We start from the raw sequence: 21,977 nt of genomic DNA, 5'->3' as shown, positions 1-21,977 counted from the left end.
ATTTAAAAAGACAAACATAATAACCTAATTTCAATGGTTGCCTCAGCATTCCATTAAAGCTGATGAAAAAAGACAAATACAAATTTTAATTTCATTATGAGATGTATCTTGACAAACAATATCATGACTGTCAATTATAAATTTCTAGTACACAATTGTTATTGCTGCCATGCTTGTTTGAGGTACAGTAACTACGTCTATAGTGCCAACAGGCCATAGGGCCAACGTTAATTAAGAACAACAGTACTGTGCATTTATGGTAATAATGTTACCAAATATAATTGAAATTCTCTTGACAAAATGGCAGTTCCCTTGAGTTAGAGACTCATAAAGCCAGCCAAAGTGCATTTAACGACTAATAAAAGGAACAGACTTTGTCAGGAAATGACTAAACGCAAGGACATAAAAGCTTTGGAAATATAATTGCTGTTGATGTATAAAGAGTTTTCTCCTATATGTCTGAGTCACCTTAACTAGTACTGTCCAAAGACAAGCGGACCGACCAACAGACAGACAGACCAACCGACGGACAGACGGGCGGGCTGGCGGGCAGTCTGGCCAGCCGGCCAGCCAGCCTAGCTGGAGCAGCCAGCCTGCTGGGGAAGCCAGCCTGGCTGGAGCAGCCAGCCTGCTGGGGAAGCCAGCCTGGCTGGGGCAGCCAGCCAGCCAGCCAGCCATTGAATACATAAGTAATTGCTTATATATTGTATTTGTATTTAATATGTTAAGTTGCTATTTTTAATGCAGTGCCTTCCAACAGATAATAAAGGTGTAATCTAGAAGAAATTGAAACATAGAAAAACACATATTTAAGCAGATACTAGTGCTCAATTGAGATTCTGCAAACATTTGACACTTTCGATAGTGCAAGTCTATATTTAATTGCTGATCATAGAAACTTACAAAAATGAAAGCCCAAACCATGCTTTGAGGATTAAAAACTCATTTGCCTTATTGATCATGATGCACATTCATCATTATTAAAGTCCACATTTACAGGCCAATAAATACACCTTTAAGGTTAATATTCACACATTAACATATTGATAATGGGCCTTACATGTTATGGATCAACAGGCAAGATCGACTTTTGATAATCAAAAGCAATATATTAATAAAACTGGACTTAAATAAAGCCTAGAAGTATAAAAAAAAGTCCGCCAAAATGATTGATATTAGCACAATGGATCATAAGTCTATACTTTCATATAACCGATGTACAAACATACATACATTATAACATACCCCGGTATATCAGCTATTGTATCTGATATTCCAGGTATTATGGAGATGCATAAATGTCATGTTAAATTCCACAGTTTTAAAATGGATATTAATTCACACTTTTAAAATGAAAGAACAAAAACTGGAGGAAAAAATCCCTACAGTGCCTTGGCAACAAAATCAAAAAAAAAAGAACATGACTTGTGATAATTTTAAGTACTGGCTGCATAACTTTAGTAACACCATGTCAATTAATTCCAAGATGTGATTAACAAAGAACTCCATGCGCAAAATAATCTATCAAGGTCAAATAGGTCTTCAATAATATTTGTAGAAGTCAATGATGCTTTCGGGATACTATTGCTGTCACGACCTAGCGTTTATATTGAAACATTAGACCATTTTTTCAATTTAGGCTTGGGACTTTTTTCTCAATGGTTTACACATTAGTGATGTTATATTCAATATTCTGCTAATTGTATCTTACTTTGCAGTGTTTTAGTCTACTTTAGTTGTACCCTCAGTCTCAGTCTACAAAAGTCTCCTTCAAACTATCTCACACATTAAAACATTACAATGTTTCATCTGAACATCACAACTCTTTAGAAACATAGCCCTAAAAAAGGCTACCTCCCTAAAAAACAGATGTCTCCACATTCCACCAAACTAAACATTTGCAGGTTCCATTAATAAATAAGCATGCTCCGAACATTTCCTGCATTTACTGCAACCCCCTTCCCCATTTGATTCTTGCTTCAACACAATTTCTGTGCAGGGCTCACGTGCAACATGTGTTAATTGGGTATCACAGACATGTGGGAGGATTAGCTGTTATTGCTACAGCCTCTTTGATACTTTCAAACATTGGCATGGCATCAAATAACTGTACAATACCGAAGAATATCTCAAATACCCAACAGTCTTTGCCATCAATAGAATGAAGAAAAAAATAATCGAAGATAAAATAACAACATTATTCTTGTTTGAATTACCCGCTTTTATCTGTATTTGTGAAAGCTAAAATGTATTTCTGTGGTAACATTTATTGAATAGTTTAACCCTTTGCATGCTGGGTAATTTGTCTTCTGCTAAAATGTCGTCTGCTGAATTTCTAAAATAAGCATTTTCTTCATTTTTTTTCAAAGAATACTATCAGAATAGCAAACAGTTTGGATCCAGATGAGACGCCACGTTCTGTTTGCAAAGGCTTTTAAAATTCAGCTCCATGAAATGAAAACCTTTCTAAGCACAAAGTGTAGTCCCTGATAAGTCTGATAAGTCTGTGCAGACTGCACAGGCTAATCTGGGACTTTACTTACATGCATTAAGCTCAGTATTCTCAGAAGACAAAGTCCTGTTCACGACAGTTAAATCTATACTTGGCACTGTTTCAAGACAAATTGTTGGGCTATAATGAGCTTCAAGTCAATCAGAGAAAACAATATGTGTCTGAAAGGAACATAATGATTTCATTCATATCAGACACTATCAGACTGATCTTTTATGTAACATTTAAAATGTCTAACATTAAAAAGAAATCTCATTTTATTGTGAAAAGAATGTAACTATATGCGGAAAACTCTATATTTATTTATAAATAATTAGCAATTACTTTTAATTGTTTCATAATAATGCCTGACTTTGAATTATCGTGCTGTTTAAACAGTAAAGTGTTGTTTTTTACACATGCCTCACCAATTAAATATGGAAGCCAATGTTTGACAACAATCATATGACATGTTTCATTCAAACAACTTTTTGTCTTGTTTGTTTTTCCAACATTTCTATACATTCAAATATTTTTCATCTTCAGCACCTGTTGCAAAACCTTGTTAATGTGTCTACCAGTATATGCTTTCTGTCATGGATATCAGGCACTCAGGACACTTTTTTTAATTGGCTAATTATATCAGTTGGATGGTTGACACTTCATTATCTTATAGGTTTAAAATATGGGTTTTGCATTTAGTCTATTGCCAATTGTTAAATAAGGCAGCAATTTTATATAATTATCTTTGAACGTTCTCGTTAATAAGAATTACTTACGCAATGGTGATACAGTAAAGCGTGCTCCATGTTAAACGATTTTATAATTAACCTCACACCCGCTACAAGTTATAATTTATTTAATGTATCACACAAAATGCTTAGGTCCACAGTTTTCCTTCAAACAGCTCTATTTTTGGTTAATAATGATCGCTCATGTTGTTTGTTAAAAAATCAGTAAAACTTTTATTTCTTATGAAAAAGATAATTATTGTCAATCCTCTAGATTTAGTGAGAATAATGTTCCTTCTTTCAGTAATCTTCATATTCTTTAGATCAGTTTTGATTGGAAGATTGAGAAACAACAATCAATTATCGGACTTACCCATTGCTCCCATTTTTAAACAAGAGGGCCAAGATGGCCCTAGTTCGCTCACCTGAGAGGAGTCGGTTCATTCAATCTTTACCAAATGTCAAACTTGACCTAGATATTGTCCAGACAAACATCCTGGTCAAGTTTCATCATTATTTCATCTGCGAATCATGATCAATGTACCTATGAAGTTCCATGATCCTAGGCGTAAGCATTCTTGAGTTATCATCCGGAAAGTTGAGTCACCGTGACCTTGACAGCCATTGTGTGAATACATTTTTTGGCACTGTGACCTTGACCTTTGACCTAGTGACCTGATAATCAATAGGGATCATCTGCGAGTCATGATAAATATACCTATAAAGTTTCATGAACCTAGGCATAAGCGTTCCTGAGTTATCATCCAGAAACCATTTTACTATTTCAGGTCACCGTGACCTTGACCTTTGACCTAGTGACCTGAAAATCAATAGAGGTCATCTGCGAGTCATGATCATTGTACCTATGAAGTTTCATGATCCTAGGTGTAAGCATTCTTGAGTTATCATCCGGAAACCATTTTTCTAAGTTGAGTCACCGTGACATTGACAGCCATTGTGTGAATACATTTTTTGGCACTTTGACCTTGACCTTTGACCTAGTGACCTGATAATCAATAGGGATCATCTGCGAGTCATGATAAATATACCTATGAAGTTTCATGAACCTAGGCATAAGCGTTCTTGAGTTATCATCCAGAAACCATTTTACTATTTCAGGTCACAGTGACCTTGACCTTTGACCTAGTTACCTGAAAATCAAGAGGGGTCATCTGCGAGTCATGATCAATGTATCTATGAAGTTTCATGATCCTAGGCATAAGCGTTCTTGAGTTATCATCCGGAAACCATTTTAATATTTCGGGTCATCGTGACCTTGACCTTTGACTTAGTGACCTGAAAATCAATAGGAGTCATGATCAATGTACCTATGAAGTTTCATGATCCTTGGCATAAGCCCTCTTGAGTTATCATCCAGAAACCATCTGGTGGACGGACAGACCGATATGAGCAAAACAATATACCCCCTCTTCTTCGAAAGGGGGGGGGGGCATAATGAGAAAACTGCCCCCCTCCCAGCAGCCATGTTATTCAACAGACCGGAACCATTTTTGAACTCAACTCTCGTATCAAGGAAACAAGTGTTCTGAGCAAATTTAATGAAAATTGGGCCAAAAATGTGACTTCTTCTGTGTTCACATGTTTTCACTATATACATATAGAGAAAAATGCCCCCCCCCCCCACTGGCGGCCATGTTTTTTCACCGATCCCGACCATTTTCAAACTCGTCCGAGATATCAATAAAAGAAATGTTTTGACCAGCTTTCATGATGATTGAGCAAAAATTGTGACTTCTAGAGTGTTTACAAGGTTTCTCTATAGCCAAATTGGGAAAACTGCCACTATATACATATAGAGAAAAATGCCCCACCCACTGGCGGCCATGTTTTTTCACCGATCTCGACCATTTTCGAACTAGTCCGAGACATCAATTGAACCAATATTTTGACCAATTTGCATGATGATTGGGCAAAAATTGTGACTTCTAGAGTGTTTACAAGGTTTCTCTATAGCCGAATAAGGAAAACTGCCCCGCCTACTGGCGGCCATGTTTTTCAACGGATCGGAACCACTTTTGAACTCAACTAAGATATCATTAAGACAAACATTTTGAAAAAGTAACATAAAGATTGGGTATGAAATGTGACTTCTACAGTGTTTACAAGGTTGTTGTTTTTTTTACCTAGTTTTTGACCTGGCACAACCCAGTTTCAAACTCGGCCGAGATTTCATTGGGACAAAGCTTCTAACCAAGTTTCATGAAGATGGGATAAGAAATGTGGCCTATAAAGTGTTTACGAGCAAATGTTAACGGACGGACAGACGGACGGACATACAACGGACAAAGACCGGTCACAAAAGCTCACCATAGCAATCAGATGAGCTAAAAATGTACATGAATCTCTCAAATGACCCCTTAGTAGGTCAATCTGATATGCGGAAATTGGTGGATGCCAAGAAAAAACACCATTGTATTATTAGTAAAGAAGATTTTAAAAAGTTAACATACAATGCGTCAACAACACCCATGGTGGAAGCCTCATGCAAACTTACCTCCAACTGATGAACCGCCCTGGTTTCCCTGTCAAAAGGCTTGCCACTGGCACGGATCACACCTTCAAATAGACAACAACTAAATATAACAAGCAGTTCAAGACAGACTTCATTTATAAATCATGTGCATTATTGAATATACGTCACTGCTAATTTTTCTACTGAACCCATTAAAATAAGCATGCTCCTAGAGGTTGCATTTTCAAAAACAAATTGTGTTGCCAAAAAAATGTCAAAAACTTAAAAATATACTAGACTCTATTCTGTAAAATTGAACAAAACAATTGTATTTGGCTGCATACTGCTTTTATTTGACCACAGTAGATAGCACAAATGGTCATCAACAGTAAAATGACCAGTGACCTCAGATGACTTTTTGTGCAAGGTCAATCAGGTACAAGTCCATCAGCCAACTAGAAAAACTTATTCAAGCATGTGAAGTCATGCCCAAGGGAAATCTGAACAAGTCAAATACAAAAATGTTAGTTTCTGCTAACCCAAACAAACTTGATTTTTTGTGTCAACCCTCATTTTTTTCATTTTCAAGTTTGACTTTTCGTGAATTTTTTATTAATTCACTAACATGACTATTCAGTTTGCAATAATTTTGCTGCATAAAATCCTCTTTGCTCAATTGAATTTACACTCACTCAAATTACAGAATGTTATAAATAGATTTGGAAGATTTTTACACACCATAACATATTCTTACTAAATCACGTTACATTAAAAAGTTAATGAAAAGTGATGCCAAGCTACTTAATGTTTTGGGAAAATTAGTGGAAACACATTTTGTTTGGCCTTCAACTATTTGAGGCCTACAGTGAACACAAAAAACATAAAAATCTTGTACTTAAGGTATAAAGCCTTGTAGATGTGAACTCCTGTTGTTAAAGCTTTCAGCCATGTTCATATTGTTGTAATGGGCACATTAACAAGTGGTCAACAACATTCAATGTCAACACTGGTTTAAATAGGTGGTATTGGTAAGTGTTGTCTATTCAGCGATGTCAGCATTTAATACAGATGCATTGAGGAAAAGAACATTAAAGTTCATGTTGCTTTTATGAATTACCACCTATTATTAGCCTGTATTTTAGTAAAGCAAAACCATTATGCAGAATTAGTAGGCTATCCTAACTGCACACTTTGATAACGGTGAACTGCAATATGGCATTACATATTGGTGACTTCAATCATCTTATTGTTAAAAATCACAATGTTACCATTAGTTTCTATGTTTTGATCTAGAACTGAGTTGACCCTTTATGAGTTGATATGTCAAAGGAGGTAAATAATCTAGTCAAAGGCATATTCAAAGGGTGTTCCATTTCTGCTAAATGAACACTTCTTGTAAACAAGAAAATTGTGTTTGTCAGAATCACAATGCCCCCTATTGCGCCGCTTTGAAATAAAATTTCAATATATCATTTGGCAGGTTTAGAAATTATCTCCCTTTTAAAGCTTATTACTTGCATTGCATTTTTTTACTTTTGACCTTGAAGAATGACCTTGACCTTTCACCACTCAAAATGTGCAGCTTCATGAGATACACATGCATGCCAAATATCAAGTTGCTAACTTGCAAAAAATATGGCCAATGTTAACGTTTTCAGACGGACACACAGACAGACAGACAGACCGACTGACAGTTCAACTGATATATGCCATGCTACCGGGGGCATAAAAAGTTGCTTCCATGATCGGATAAAATGGACTTTTCAATGACAATAAAAGGGCTTCTGACTACTGCCACAACTTTGAGGCCCAAGGTTTGTAATCCTTCAGCCATTTGCATACCAAAACATTACACGCCATTGTGATCCTATGTGCACAAAGAAACATCATCTTTAATTTTGCACAAACACTCAAAACAAACACAAATCATTGACAGATTTCTAGCTGCATCATGACCCTTGCCCTAATATCAGTCAAGACCAGAATAGTTGGTGATTGATTGAAAATCAAATCGGATTTCTCATCCTGATGGCAATGCATTCAAGCCCAACTGGACACTAGTGTGCAATTTGGTCTTGTAATTGGAAAGAAAATGGGTCTGCAAGAAATACACAAGTGCAAGGATTAACATTGCTTGATCAGTCAACAAGAATGACACTGGGCAACAAACGTGTATTGATTACCTTCCACACAATGACCGCCAGGGTCACACCGGAGTCACTTGCATGCAAAAATGGTCAGATTGACAATAAAGATACTGCAGAGCTTTAAAACGTAGCTGTATAGCATGTGCTTTTGGGTTCATTACTTTAACCTTTTACGATGAACTCTTGCGTGCTGGTATGCGAGCAAATCTATCCGATACAAGATGATCATTCTTTAATGTGGTACATCGCAAGGCATTGTATTAACTAGGGGATTAAAATGTCTGTCAGGAAAGCCCTATCTTTACTTACGGTATCCATTTAGTAAATAAAGTTGTAAAACAGGTGAAATGTCAGGCTGAGGGTAAAAGATCTACATTACATAGAAATAAAATCAGTAATACAGAGATTTATTTCACAGGAAGTGCATCATGTATTTAAATAAATGTGGCAGGATGCAAGATATCAGTAATAAAAATAAAATAGAACAGAAATTGTTGAAACACTGCTAAATTGTTACATTCTACCTGAATAATTAATATGGTTCTTGCCATAATCTATGTACATCACTTCTTCCCACTTAATCTACAAAAACAAAAAGACAAATTCTCAGTTGCCAATGATGTTAAGGATACAATATGTTTGTTTATTGACTTAGGAGAGTTAGCAAACACATTATTTCACATGATTTGTTTCACACTTTGCCTTGATGCAATTATTACCAGATCAAAGGATTTTTGTCATAAAACATCACATATTTTCTCATTTACATAATTCTGATATGTATTAACAAACAATTTTGAGTAGAAGTTTTACAGACAATTATTTTTGTTACCTCTTCAGCTATCATTGAATTTTAATTTCGTTAAGTTAATTAGTGTGTGCAACGTTAATCTGAAATAACTTCGCATACCGAGAAGTAGAGAGCATGTCATCTTAGTAAGCTTCATTAACAATTCATTTAGTTTTCATATTTTGGTTTTTATGCTCATTTTATATTCTTATAACAGAGAGCGTCTTCCACTTTTATTCCTCATTAATGTTAACAGTTATTTCAAAGCAGGAACACTACTTAATGTGACCTACAGGTTATAATTTGTGGCAAACTAGCAATTACCTCTATTTTATACAGCAATCATCATTATCATTAAATATCTGCAGTCTGGTGAGAAGCTGTCTGCTAGAAAGTCATGCAAGGTTTGGTTGTCACATTAACAGGCAGGGAAGTTCCTGAGCAGACTGCGCTATGTCGCTGGCAGCGGTCTAGACTCATTTTGGCTTGTAACGTCTTAAATTTACTTAGGAATGAGTTAACGGGTACAGAGCAGTGAAATCATTACAATTATGTTTTGGTAACAGTTTTATCCATTACATGGGTAAGAAGAAGGAGGTGGTCATCATATTTCTGTAATTATTTCTTTTCATATTACAAGACAATTTTTGGTTATTTCCATTATAACATTACATTTAATAAATTTGTTATGTATTCAGGTAACTTTAATGCATACATATATAAATTACCCTTTAAACCAAGTTATTCCATTCGCAAAAATTATTATCATGCTTTATTTACCAGTATGTTTCTTGAATTGAATGAAACACAAACATACTGAAAGTGTGACTGCGTAATCGGTGCCAAGTGCTTGTTTACACCAAAATGGCTTCAGTAGAACATATCAGCCTTACATTCAACACAGGAACAACACAATGAAATGAACAATCCAGTTAAATAAAATTAATATATTCTAATCAATAACAGCATATTTTATATCAAAGTCTCCTAGAAATTAAGAAGTTGAATTAAAGATGATATTGCAAGTTTATAAGTTTGTTTTGTGTGTTTTTTTCTTATGTCACTGTACTGTTCAACAAACAAAAAAACCTGTCGTGCAGGGGGCAAATTAATGTTTGCTCTGCAATTTAAAACAAACATTGGTGACACAGTTTCCTTTCATAACCCACACAAAGCAATTCTTTATCTGCAATGATTAACATAGGCCCCATTCAGAATATAACATCAACTAGGAATAGAAAGAAAATATGACTTTTTAATAGATGTTGCACATAAAAGAAGGTTGACACTTGTAGGATGTGTATTTCTTTTTTTGAAATAAAGTAATTGCTCCAGGCTAAAGAAAAATATCTGCCAACAAGTCAAATTAATAGTGGCAATTAAACCATCATAGCTATACATAAAATAAACCTTAATACATGCGAATGTAGACTAACTGTAAAAATTGTAAGAGTATATTGTTTCATACAGTCAGTATGTCGCGCCAGCTTGCAGACACGAAATTAAAAGCCTCTCACATTTATAAAAAGGAGCTTGGAAGTAAACTTAAATTACATTCATGATATCAAATCTGGCAAGATGTTTGAATAAGAAACGCTAACATCTCAGTTAAAAACAAGAGCACCGCATAACAGGTGCCACGCTTGGCTACGGGTGCAGTTTTGAATAAATGAAAGCTTGTCAGAATTAAAAAAAAATTTTTTTATAAAGGTCACAGTGACCTTGATCTTTGACCTAGTGACCCAAAAATGGGTGTGGCGTGTAGAACTCATCAAGGTGCATCTACATATGAAGTTTCAAAGTTGTAGGTTGAAGCAATTTGATTTTAGAGCCAATGTTCAAAACCTTAACAAAAAGATAAGGTTTTAGCACGACGCGAACGGCGGACGTTGGACGACGAGTTGGCTATGACAATACCTCAGGTTTTCTCCGAAAATGCAGAGCTAAAATAAATCAAATTATCATGCATGCAATCTTGAAGCATCACCCCTCAAGACCAGAATAATTATATTTAGTGATTCTTGTATCTTGTTAAATTTTGTCTGAGTTGTGCAAAGCAAACACAAAATTGACTTAATCCCTTCAATTAAAAAAGACACCATTCATCTGTCAAAATTTAAAGACATTAATAAAAGTAAATTTTGACAGGCCCTTATCTAATCTCTAAGTAACACCTTAATTTCTTGGAGCCATGTGAAGCACTCCTTAAATGGTCATTTTCAAACAAACAGCTGCCTGATAAGCCATGTTTACAACAGTAGCAATATGGACACAGGTGGCTCATGAATACAGGACCTCTTTCACTATCATCACAAAACTTGTTTGCATTACCAAACAGAACAGCTAGTTTAAGGTTTGAGTTTTTACTTTTCAGTTATAATTGGTAGAGAGTCTTTATCATTATTTTAAAACTAAAAGTATTATAAATGATGATGATGTTGATTTTTCAACAGCATGCTGATGCATATAGTGATGATACTGATGATGACTACAATTGAATTTAATAATAAAGCAAATCTTTAAACAAGAGTTCCGCGGTCGGAGATGACCGCATTGAAGCCGGATTTTTTATTTAAATGACAGGAAAGTACCTTTCGTGTTTTTGTCAATGCAATACTTAAATTACTGAAATATTGTTCAAAGGTCAAAATGAAATGTAAGTACTTTTCAAGGCATGAGCAAACCTTGTGTTATGTTTTGAATGCATGCATATACATGAACAACAATAACATTTAAGGTCACAAATATGAACTTGAATTGACAATTAGGAAAGTTTGATCTCAATTTTTTTATTTTTTAACATTTTTACATTCAAGGTCACGGTGACCTTGACCTTAAAATGACCAGTGGTCATCTACTAGTTCTGGCCAACCTTCATATCAAGTTTGAAGACTCTAGGTCTAAGCATACCAAAGTATTAACAACTTTAACATATTTACATCCAAGGTCACAGTGACCTCGACCTTCAAATGAATGACCTTGAAATGACCAGTGGTCATCTAAGTGTGCTTGCAAACCTTTACGTCAAGTTTGAGATTCTAGGTCCAAGCATACCAAAGTTATAACAATTTTAACATTTTAACATTGAAGGTCACAGTGACCTTGACCTTCAAATGAATGACATTGAAATGAGCAGTGGTGATCTTCTAGTACTGGCCAACCTTTATGTCAAGTTTGAAGACTCTAGGTACAAGCATACCAAAGTTATAACATGGAATAAGAACTTTAACATTTTTACCTACCAAAGTTATAAGAACTTTAACATTTTTGCATTCAAGGTCACAGTGACCTTGACCTTAGAATGAATGATCTTGAAATGACCAGTGGTCATCTAAGTGTGCTTGCAAACCTTCATGTCAAGTTTGAAGACTCTATGTCCAAGCATACCAAAGTTATAACAATTTTAACATTTTAACATTTAAGGTCACAGTGACCTTGACCTTCAAATGAATGACATTGAAATGACCAGTGGTCATCTTCTAGTACTGGCCAATCTTTATTTCAAGTTTGAAGACTCTAGGTACAAGCATACCAAAGTTATAACATGAAATAAGAACTTTAACATTTTTACATTCAAGGTCACAGTGACCTTGACCTTCAAATGAATGACCTTGAAATGTCCAGTGGTTACTTACTAGTTCTGGCCAACCTTCATGTCAAGTTTCAAGACTCTAGGTCCAAGCATACCAAAGTTATAACAACTTTAACATTTTTACATTCAAGGTCACAGTGACCTTGACCTTCAAATGAATGACCTTGAAATGTCCAGTGGTTACTTACTAGTTCTGGCCAACCTTCATGTCAAGTTTCAAGACTCTAGGTCCAAGCATACCAAAGTTATAACAACTTTAACATTTTTATATTAAAGGTCACAGTGACCTTCACCTTCAAATGAATGACCTTGAAATGACCAGTGGTCATCTGTTAATCCTGGCCAACCTTCATGTCAAGTTTGAAGACTCTAGGTCCAAGCATACCAAAGTTATACCATGAAATAAGAACTTTAACATTTTTACATTCAAGGTCACAGTGACCTTGACCTTCAAATGAATGACCTTGAAATGACCAGTGGTTACTAACTAGTTATGGCCAACCTTCATGTCAAGTTTCAAGACTCTAGGTCCAAGCATACCAAAGTTATAACAACTTTAACATTTTTTATATTGAAGGTCACAGTGACCTTGACCTTCAAATGAATGACCTTGAAATGACCAGTGGTCATCTGTTAATCCTGGCCAACCTTCATGTCAAGTTTGAAGACTCTAGGTCCAAGCATACCAAAGTTATACCATGAAATAAGAACTTTAACATTTTCGAGCACGCCGCCCGCCCGCCCGCCCCCCCGCCCCCCCCCCCCCCCCGCCCGCCCGACAACATGAATCTATAAGCCGAGATTTTTTCGAAAAAAATCCGGCTAAAAAAATCATATCCATAACTTAAATGACAGCAAGACTTTACAAAATACTTAACGGCAAACAACACCATACATTGTCTTACTGTGCACATGTGTGGTCTGAACATAAACTCTCCAATAGAGAAGATCTAATCATGTTTCACAATTTATTTCTTGACCTCTCAGTCTATAATTGGATCAGTAGATTTCAAATCACATCTCAACACCTCTCAATCAGGTATGTCAGTCTTCAAAGCGATCCAGGCTGGCAACTAACCCGTGACTAACGCAGCTACCTTTATAATGTTTGTTGTGCCCAGCATAATGCAATTTGCATTAAAGAAGCACTATAAGTAATGTGCAACATGTTGCCAATTTAAAACTAATCATTCGTGAAAATGCAATGGGTTCAATAACATTCTTTCGTTTCTTTTTTCAAATGGTTATTTGAAATTATAACAATATTGTTGATTGTAACTAGTTCAGATACCTTGAGTTGTGTATTTATGTTTTATTTTTTTGTGGGAGGGAATATTATAAATTCAAATTTCATGTAAAACGGAACTTAGCAATAAAGAGCTTGCAAAATAATAAAAAAATATTTATTTGCTGCTTTAAAAATTCTGCCCACCATAACATAATAATCAAATCTACTGCAGAAATGTGTTATGCTTCTATAATTTCTTTTATCATATATAACAGTGTGAATATGAACCCAATGTGTACTCATCATGCACGCAAAAATATTGCAAATATATTCCATTTGTCTACAAATTACCTTAAGTTTACTAACATAACAAGGAATTTCTTTGATGATGAAAGCAATTTATTATTACATGCCCTGCAAATAATTCCCGATGAAAAACTAATGCAAGATGCACATGCCACTAAAAATTTGGGGCACAGTTCGAAACTTTGATGGGATTTCCAGGATTGAGGTCTTGATAAACCGGCATAATTGATCCTGTTTTCTCACTTCCAAGCATTATGCATGAATGGAAACATATATCATTTTTATGTCAATATATGTAAATGATATATACCTGACGATCTGGTTCTAGCTCAATAGTTCATTTCAAGAAAGAGAAAAGTTAAATGGGCAAATCATGTCAAAATGAAACTGATTTTATTTGGAATGTTCAAGTTTATTCATCTAGAGCAGGGATCATATTTTTTTCGGTTTTGTCGGTCCTAGACCGATTGAGGTCTTGAATGACCGATTGAAAATCCCAAACAGTCGGTCTGATTCTGTTTGCTAAAATTCCCATGTCATGAAATCGATTACACAGTGCACACCCTTATAACGTTCTTATCTCGGTTAGGTGTGATAAACCATACCCTGCAGTCTCTAAACCGGTCAGGACCAGATTATCGCACGTCAGCCGACTAGTATCAGAGTATGGCCCCAAGCAGCGAAGATTCGCGCGGCTGTGTATTAGTCACTCGTGAATAACCCCGTGTCAATATCAATTTAGATAATTTCACTGGCTTATACCTAGCATAATCGGTTCGTAATGTGTACTTGTCAATCGTTGACAGTTACTTCGGAGATACAAACCTCGATGTTATCCTCGTGGAAATTGTGCATTTCATGCTTGATACAGTAAACTGTCATATAAACAAAGAAGAAATTCGGATATCCTGCAATAATTGTGGGCGGACCTTATACACTGAAAGCACGCGCTGTAATTAAACAAAATATGCCGATACATTTTCCACCAGTGTAATAATTCGGCCATAAATAAATAAAAGTCGCGGATTTGATCGACAGAACAGCCGAAAGTTATTTTTATGGGCGGAACTTCACATAAAATAGTACACAAGAAAAATAATATACATTGCATAAATCATTAGTAAAAATTGTGTTAGAATCAAAATAATTCGTGTTTTTTATTATTTTGTTGAATAACCCACGACCGAAAGTTTAGATGCGTGGTTTCAAATCATTTAATCCCTACGCATCTTAACTATCGGCTGTGGGTTATTCGACTACAAACTATAACGTACATGAATTATTTCTTAACTATTTGGTTTTGTTATTGTCAGTAACAAACCTACGCACAGACATTTGTTGGGTTCAATGCATGTTTGTAAGCTATTATCGAGTTGATAACAATTTAAAACATCGGTATAGATTTACACAGACTAATAACAGTCAGATAAAACAACACACGAAACAGCAAAGTCAATGAAATAGCAAATGATAAAACAAATTGAGAAAACTCGTATGTTCCGTTTAAAAATAATGCCTAAGGGAACTTTTACATTTATTATACTATCTTCATGAATAGCATGAATAGCAAAATCAATGGTATATATTTTAACGTAATTTGTCATGATTTCGGATATAAATTTTCGGACACTTTTTCTCCATTAAAATCCGGACCGATTGATGTTGCGGGAAAATATGATCCCTGATCTAGAGATACACAAATTCAAATCCTACATGACTACTCTTTCACATTCAAACTACATGTATGCACCCTGTATCTCATTATGATCTGGGTTGTTTTTTTGTAATATCAGGCTAAACTCACAAAAATGAGTAATTCTGAGAATTACCGGGCATGTGGCAATATATAGAAATTATCTTATATCATGAGACTTTAACTTCATTGTAAAAACACAAAATATGTCTTTAAAGATATTTATATAAAAAATACGCACAAGTCTTTCATCACTTCAAACTAAACATACAGTGTAAGTTCCAAAGACAACACATGGAAGCCATATTTTGATTTTTTTAATAGATTTATGTGGGTGTAAGTACTTCAAACTAAGTGCAGAGTAATCTGAAACTGATCCAATCTTCTGGTTGTATGTAACCTACAGTCAATCACTCCTGACAGCACCATTGTCTTTCATCCTCGATCTCTTGTGATCAATAATCAACTGAGAGATACCAGTATCTTGATTTTTTGACACTCCAAATCGTCAAATATTACTTGGTCTATATTATTAACAATGGCTTTAAAACATAACTTGGAGGTTTTGTGACTGTTTAGTTTAAACATTAAATTTACCTCAATTGCATCAAAAACCTTATGCTGCTTGGAAATGCTATCCAGTCTGTTTCCTGGGACTAGAACCAGTGCTGTGTCTATGGGGACGATCGTAAGAACCCTTCCTCAGAGGGATGGAGCCTATGATTTTCCTGTCACTATGCGGACACCATATCCACCACGCCATGGCGACCTTTATACTGCTTACGTGACAGAATCAGGGTTTTGTGCCGAAAAATAAATGTCAGGAAAATCAGCAACTTGCGGAGTTGAACAGAACAAAAAAGGGAATTTTTTTATTTAAAATAGTCTGGGACTAAAAAAAAATGGAACAAATAATAATGAAGAATTAACAATCTGAGAGCTGCTAAACGACAATTTAAAGATTGTAAAAAAACTGTCATTATGAAACAATTATTTTTATCACAATGATTTCATTCAGTTTTATGATAAATAAATGTGAACCAATCTGAATAATTAAGCCAAATTGCACTGGGATTTAAACCAAGCTATTGTTCTTCAAAAAATTGGTCTTTTATTGGTAAAGGAATGAGCTTGTTAACAAAAATCCAGTTGCTGACATCATTGTCCCATATAAGCATGTGTAGACTGCACAGGCTAATCTCAGACAATACTTTAACCCTTTGCATGCTGGGAAATTTGTCGTCTGCTAAAATGTTGTCTGCTGAATTTTTATCCCCACGCTTTTTGAAAAAAAGGTGGGGATATTGTGGTTATCTCCGCCGTCCGTCCGTCCGTCCGTCTGTCCGTCCGTCCGTCTGTCTGTCCGTCCTGGCCACTATCTCCTCCTACACTAAAAGCACTAGAACCTTGAAACTTACACACATGGTAGCTATGAGCATATGTGCGACCCTGCACTATTTGGAATTTTGATCTGACCCCTGGGTCAAAAGTTATAGCGGTTGGGGTGGGGCCGCGTCAGAAATTATCACTCATTTTTTTAGGTTATTTTACATTTACTTCTTTATTTCTACACCGATTTACTTCAAATTGATACTGGACCTCTCTTATGACAATACGGTTAATCTCAACCATGCATGGCCCCATTCCCAACCCTGGGGCGCCCCGCCCACATAGGCCACACCCACCAAAAATTTCCATTTACTATAATTTTTTCATTTCTACACGGATTCACTTCAAATTGATACTGAACTTTTGTTATGACATTAGGGTCAATCTCAACTATGCATGGCCCCAATCCCAACCCTGGGGCGCCCGCCCACATAGGCCACACCCACCAAAAAATTCCATTTACTATAACAAATTTTTAGGTTATTTTACATTAACTTCTTCATTTCTACACTGATTCACTTCAAATTGATACTGAACCTCTCTTATGACAAAACGGTCAAACTCAACTATGCATGGCCCCGTTGCCAACCCTGGGGCGCCACGCCCACATAGACCACACCCGCCCAAAATTGCCTTTTACTATAATTTCTTCATTAATACACTGATTCACTTCAAATTGATACTGAACCTCTCTTATGACAATACGGTCAATCTCAACTATGCATGGCCCTATTACCAACCCTGGGGCACCCCGCCCACATAGGCCACACCCTCCCAAAATTGCCTTTTACTATAACTTCTTTATTTTTACACCCATTCACTTCTAATTGATACTGAACTTCTCTTATGACAATTCAGTCAATCTCAACTATGCATGGCCCCATGATCAACCCTGGGGCGCCCTTGGGTCAAACATGCGGCGTGGGGATACGCGTCGGCCTCTGCCGCGCCATTTCTAGTTAAAATTAGCATTTTCTTCGATTTTTTTCAAAGAATACTATCAGAATAGCAAACAGTTTGGATCCTGATGAGACCCCACGTTCTGTTGCGTCTCATGGATCCAAACTGTTTGCAAAGGCCTTTAAAACTCGGTTCCAGCACTGAAAGGGTTAAGCACATGCATAAAGCCCCTTTTTCCACAGCGTGTCTCATTATACAAACAGTTGAGGCTTTATGGAAAACTATTCTGTGGTTTCAATACACTTGACATTGAAAATTAAAACTCTGTTATCAATAAAACAACTGATGAATAATCGTACATTTCCATTAATGCGTACAATTTATTTAATGTTTTCATCCACCTACGTTAACAATTGGAAAACATCAAAATGCCTTAAGGATAAGGAAAAAAACGCATATCAGTGAAAACCTTTGCCTATTATCTATTTTATATTGTTGGCACAATTGAGCACTAATCACTCTACCTGGTTGTTATTGGTGATAATTACATGCATGGAATCAAGTGGCATTGAACCGTAACTTGATAAGTTTGGCCTATAGCCTTTTTATGCCAATAAAATCTAAAGAGGCACTCGTCTTACCTCCAGACCACCTATAAACATGTTTTGAACTTAAATGGTGTCAATTTCTCAAAACCACCACTCTTAAAGAGTAAGCATGTCCTTAAAAATAAAAAAAAGTAATATTAAAAACCTATTATGATCAACAAGAGCACCACATAACGGGTTCCAACGCTGTGCTTTTTGAATAAATGAAAGCTTGTCAGAATTATTTTTTTTTAGAGGTCACAGTAACCTTTTCCTTTGACCTAGTGACCCAAAAATGGGTGTGGCATGTAGAACTCATCAAAGTGCATCTACATAAGAAGTTTGAAAGTTGTAGGTTGAAGCACTTTGATTTTGGAGCAAAATGTCATAGTTTTTGCACGACGCCCGGCGGACGGCGGACTACGAGTTGGCTACGACAATACCTCGGGTTTTCTCCGAAATCAGCAGAGCTAAAAATCAACAATAAGAGCCATAAAAAAGACTGACCTTGGAAAACCCATACATACACCGCCATCTTGGATTCAATGTAAAAAAAATAAACAAATAAATAGCAACAGTGAATAAAACTGTGATTCTGTCAATTGGTAAGCCTGAAAGAAACATGGATCTGCCAGATAATGAAAGATTATATGAAGATTGCTAGAGGGGATACATCATCAAAGGCAGTTAATGATATAGCACTGTTGAGCACTTGAAAAAATATCTATCATCTGAAACATCAGCAGAGAGTACAGGGGGCCACTTGTGTAAAACACAGCATTCTTCAAGACAGAAGTTTTCACACAGGAAGTTAACCCTTTGCATGCTGGGAAATTTGTCGTCTGCTAAAATGTCGTCTGCTGAATTTGTAAAATAAGCATTTTCTTTATTTTTTTTCAAAGAATACAATCAGAATAGCAAACAGTTTGGATCCAGATGAGACGCCACGTTCTGTGGCGTCTCATCTGGATCCAAACTGTTTGCAAAGGCCTTTAAAATTCGGTTCCCGCACTGAAAGGGTTAAACACAATTTATTCTTACATTACCTAAACATGCACCTTTGAACATTGATTACCAAACTGAATTTACCTAATTGTTGAATCTTGTCAAACAGATATTTATCGGGGCAAATTTTTGTTTGTTAAGTCCCAAAAATAGGAAGAGCAAGCAGGCAGAAACAAACATGGTTCAAAGTGACAGCTAGCAACCAGTTTATCCGTCAAGGTCACCGTAGTTAACTAGTCTTCAACATTTTTTATTCCACTGTGTTTGTGCTCATGATGTAAACTTCCTAATATTCTTTCTAAATAATTGCCCATTCATTTAATAAGAATACATACCAGAAGTTATACAAGAAAAAAATGCACCAGGTTTAGATTTCAAACACATAGCGGGAGCAGTATTGGGGTGCTATAACTAAACCTGCTGTAATTTGAGGGTACAGATCTTCCTTATTACCAGGGCTGATCAGTCCCATGCGGCTTTACTTCCACATGGAATAAGGCAGCTGCAAGTAGTATTGTATATAATTGTAAAAATGATTGTTTTCTCAGACTCCATTATCTATCTTACAAATAGATGCTCTCTATAGCAGCTTCACCATTTGTTATCAATGAAAAATGAATTTATGCAGTGTTTTTTTTAAGAGAATTAAATGAGAACAGATTTTGCGATTTCAGATTGTTCTACATATACATCCAGATTCAATGAGATGGCTAAACACGTTCATGGTTTATTACACATGAGATCTACTACTTTTAACATTCAGTACACTAATGTGGATTTTTTAATGTGCTTAGTTAAAACTGAAGAAGTTTGCATCACACAGACATAAAGCATAAATTATGGTAATTTTTCAAAGATTTGGAATATGATTTTCTAAATCAAAATATTGTTACACATAATAAATCATAAATATATGACAACATTTGCCTTTCTATAAATAAACCCAGTTTATACCATTAGGCAAATATGATAAATCACCATCCTGGCAACAATACTTTGTAACAACTTACTGACAAAGCTATATAAAGTCTAAGTCATATGAGCAAACACAAAAACCATTTTGATGTCAGATGTCCCTATTGAATATCTATTGTTGGATCATGCATATTACTAGACCACCCAACTCTCATGACGCACATAGGAAAAAATATATATATATGAGCTGAGCTCTGTGAAAAGGGGGTTTAATGCATGTGCGTAAAGTGTCGTCCCAGATTAGCCTGTGCAGTCCACACTGGGACTACACTTTCCGCCTAAACTGGACTTTTGCTCCAAAGAGACTTTCTTAAATGGAAAAATATCATAAAAGCGGAAAGTGTCGTCCCTGATAAGCCTATGACAGGCTAATCTAGGATGACACTTTACCCACATACATTATGACATGCTAATCAAGGATGACACTTTATCCACAAACATTAAACCTATGACAGGCTAATATAGGATGACACTTTACCCACATACATTAAACCCCTATGACAGGCTAATATAGGATGACACTTTACCCACATACATTAAACTTATGACAGGCTAATCTAGGATGACACTTTACCCACATACATTAAACTTATGACAGGCTAATATAGGATGACACTTTACCCACATACATTAAACCCCTATGACAGGCTAATATAGGATGACACTTTACCCACATACATTAAACCTATGACAGGCTAATCTAGGATAACACTTTACCCACATACATTAAACCTATGACAGGCTAATATAGGATGACACTTTACCCACATACATTAAACTTATGACAGGCTAATATAGGATGACACTTTACCCACATACATTAAACTTATGACAGGCTAATCTAGGATGACACTTTACCCACATACATTAAACCCCTATGACAGGCTAATATAGGATGACACTTTATCCACATACATTAAACATTTGACAGGCTAATATAGGATGACACTTTACCCACATACATTAAACCCCTATGACAGGCTAATATAGGATGACACTTTACCCACATACATTAAACTTATGACAGGCTAATATAGGATGACACTTTACCCACATACATTAAACCTATGACAGGCTAATATAGGATGACACTTTACCCACATACATTAAACCCCTATGACAGGCTAATCTAGGATGACAGTTTACCCACATACATTAAACCCCTATGACAGGCTAATATAGGATGACACTTTACCCACATACATTAAACTTATGACAGGCTAATCTAGGATGACACTTTACCCACATACATTAAACCTATGACAGGCTAATATAGGATGACACTTTACCCACATACATTAAACTTATGACAGGCTAATATAGGATGACACTTTATCCACATACATTAAACCTATGACAGGCTAATCTATGATGACACTTTACCCACATACATTAAACCCCTATGACAGGCTAATCTATGATGACACTTTACCCACATACATTAAACCTATGACAGGCTAATCTATGATGACACTTTACCCACATACATTAAACCCCTATGACAGGCTAATCTAGGATGACAGTTTACCCACATACATTAAACTTATGACAGGCTAATCTATGATGACACTTTATCCACATACATTAAACCTATAACAGGCTAATCTAGGATGACACTTTACCCACATACATTAAACCCCTATGACAGGCTAATCTAGGATGACACTTTA

The 21,977-nt window shown here is 35.8% G+C and overlaps 1 protein-coding gene across 4 annotated transcripts in view; it reads right to left on the bottom strand.

Annotated features, from left to right (window-relative positions):
• Positions 1 to 21,977, bottom strand: part of LOC127877845 (protocadherin Fat 1-like) — a 173,417-nt gene that overhangs the window by 102,712 nt on the left and 48,728 nt on the right. For all 4 annotated transcript variants that reach the window (XM_052424130.1, XM_052424131.1, XM_052424132.1 and 1 more), the window contains exon 4: positions 5,738 to 5,799. In XM_052424130.1, coding sequence (XP_052280090.1) covers positions 5,738 to 5,799 — 62 coding nt within the window. The remainder of the gene's footprint in view (positions 1 to 5,737; positions 5,800 to 21,977) is intronic.

Source organism: Dreissena polymorpha, chromosome 4, assembly GCF_020536995.1.
Source record: "Dreissena polymorpha isolate Duluth1 chromosome 4, UMN_Dpol_1.0, whole genome shotgun sequence".
Lineage (NCBI taxonomy): Eukaryota > Metazoa > Mollusca > Bivalvia > Myida > Dreissenidae > Dreissena > Dreissena polymorpha.
This window is presented reverse-complemented; position numbering and strand designations above follow the sequence as displayed.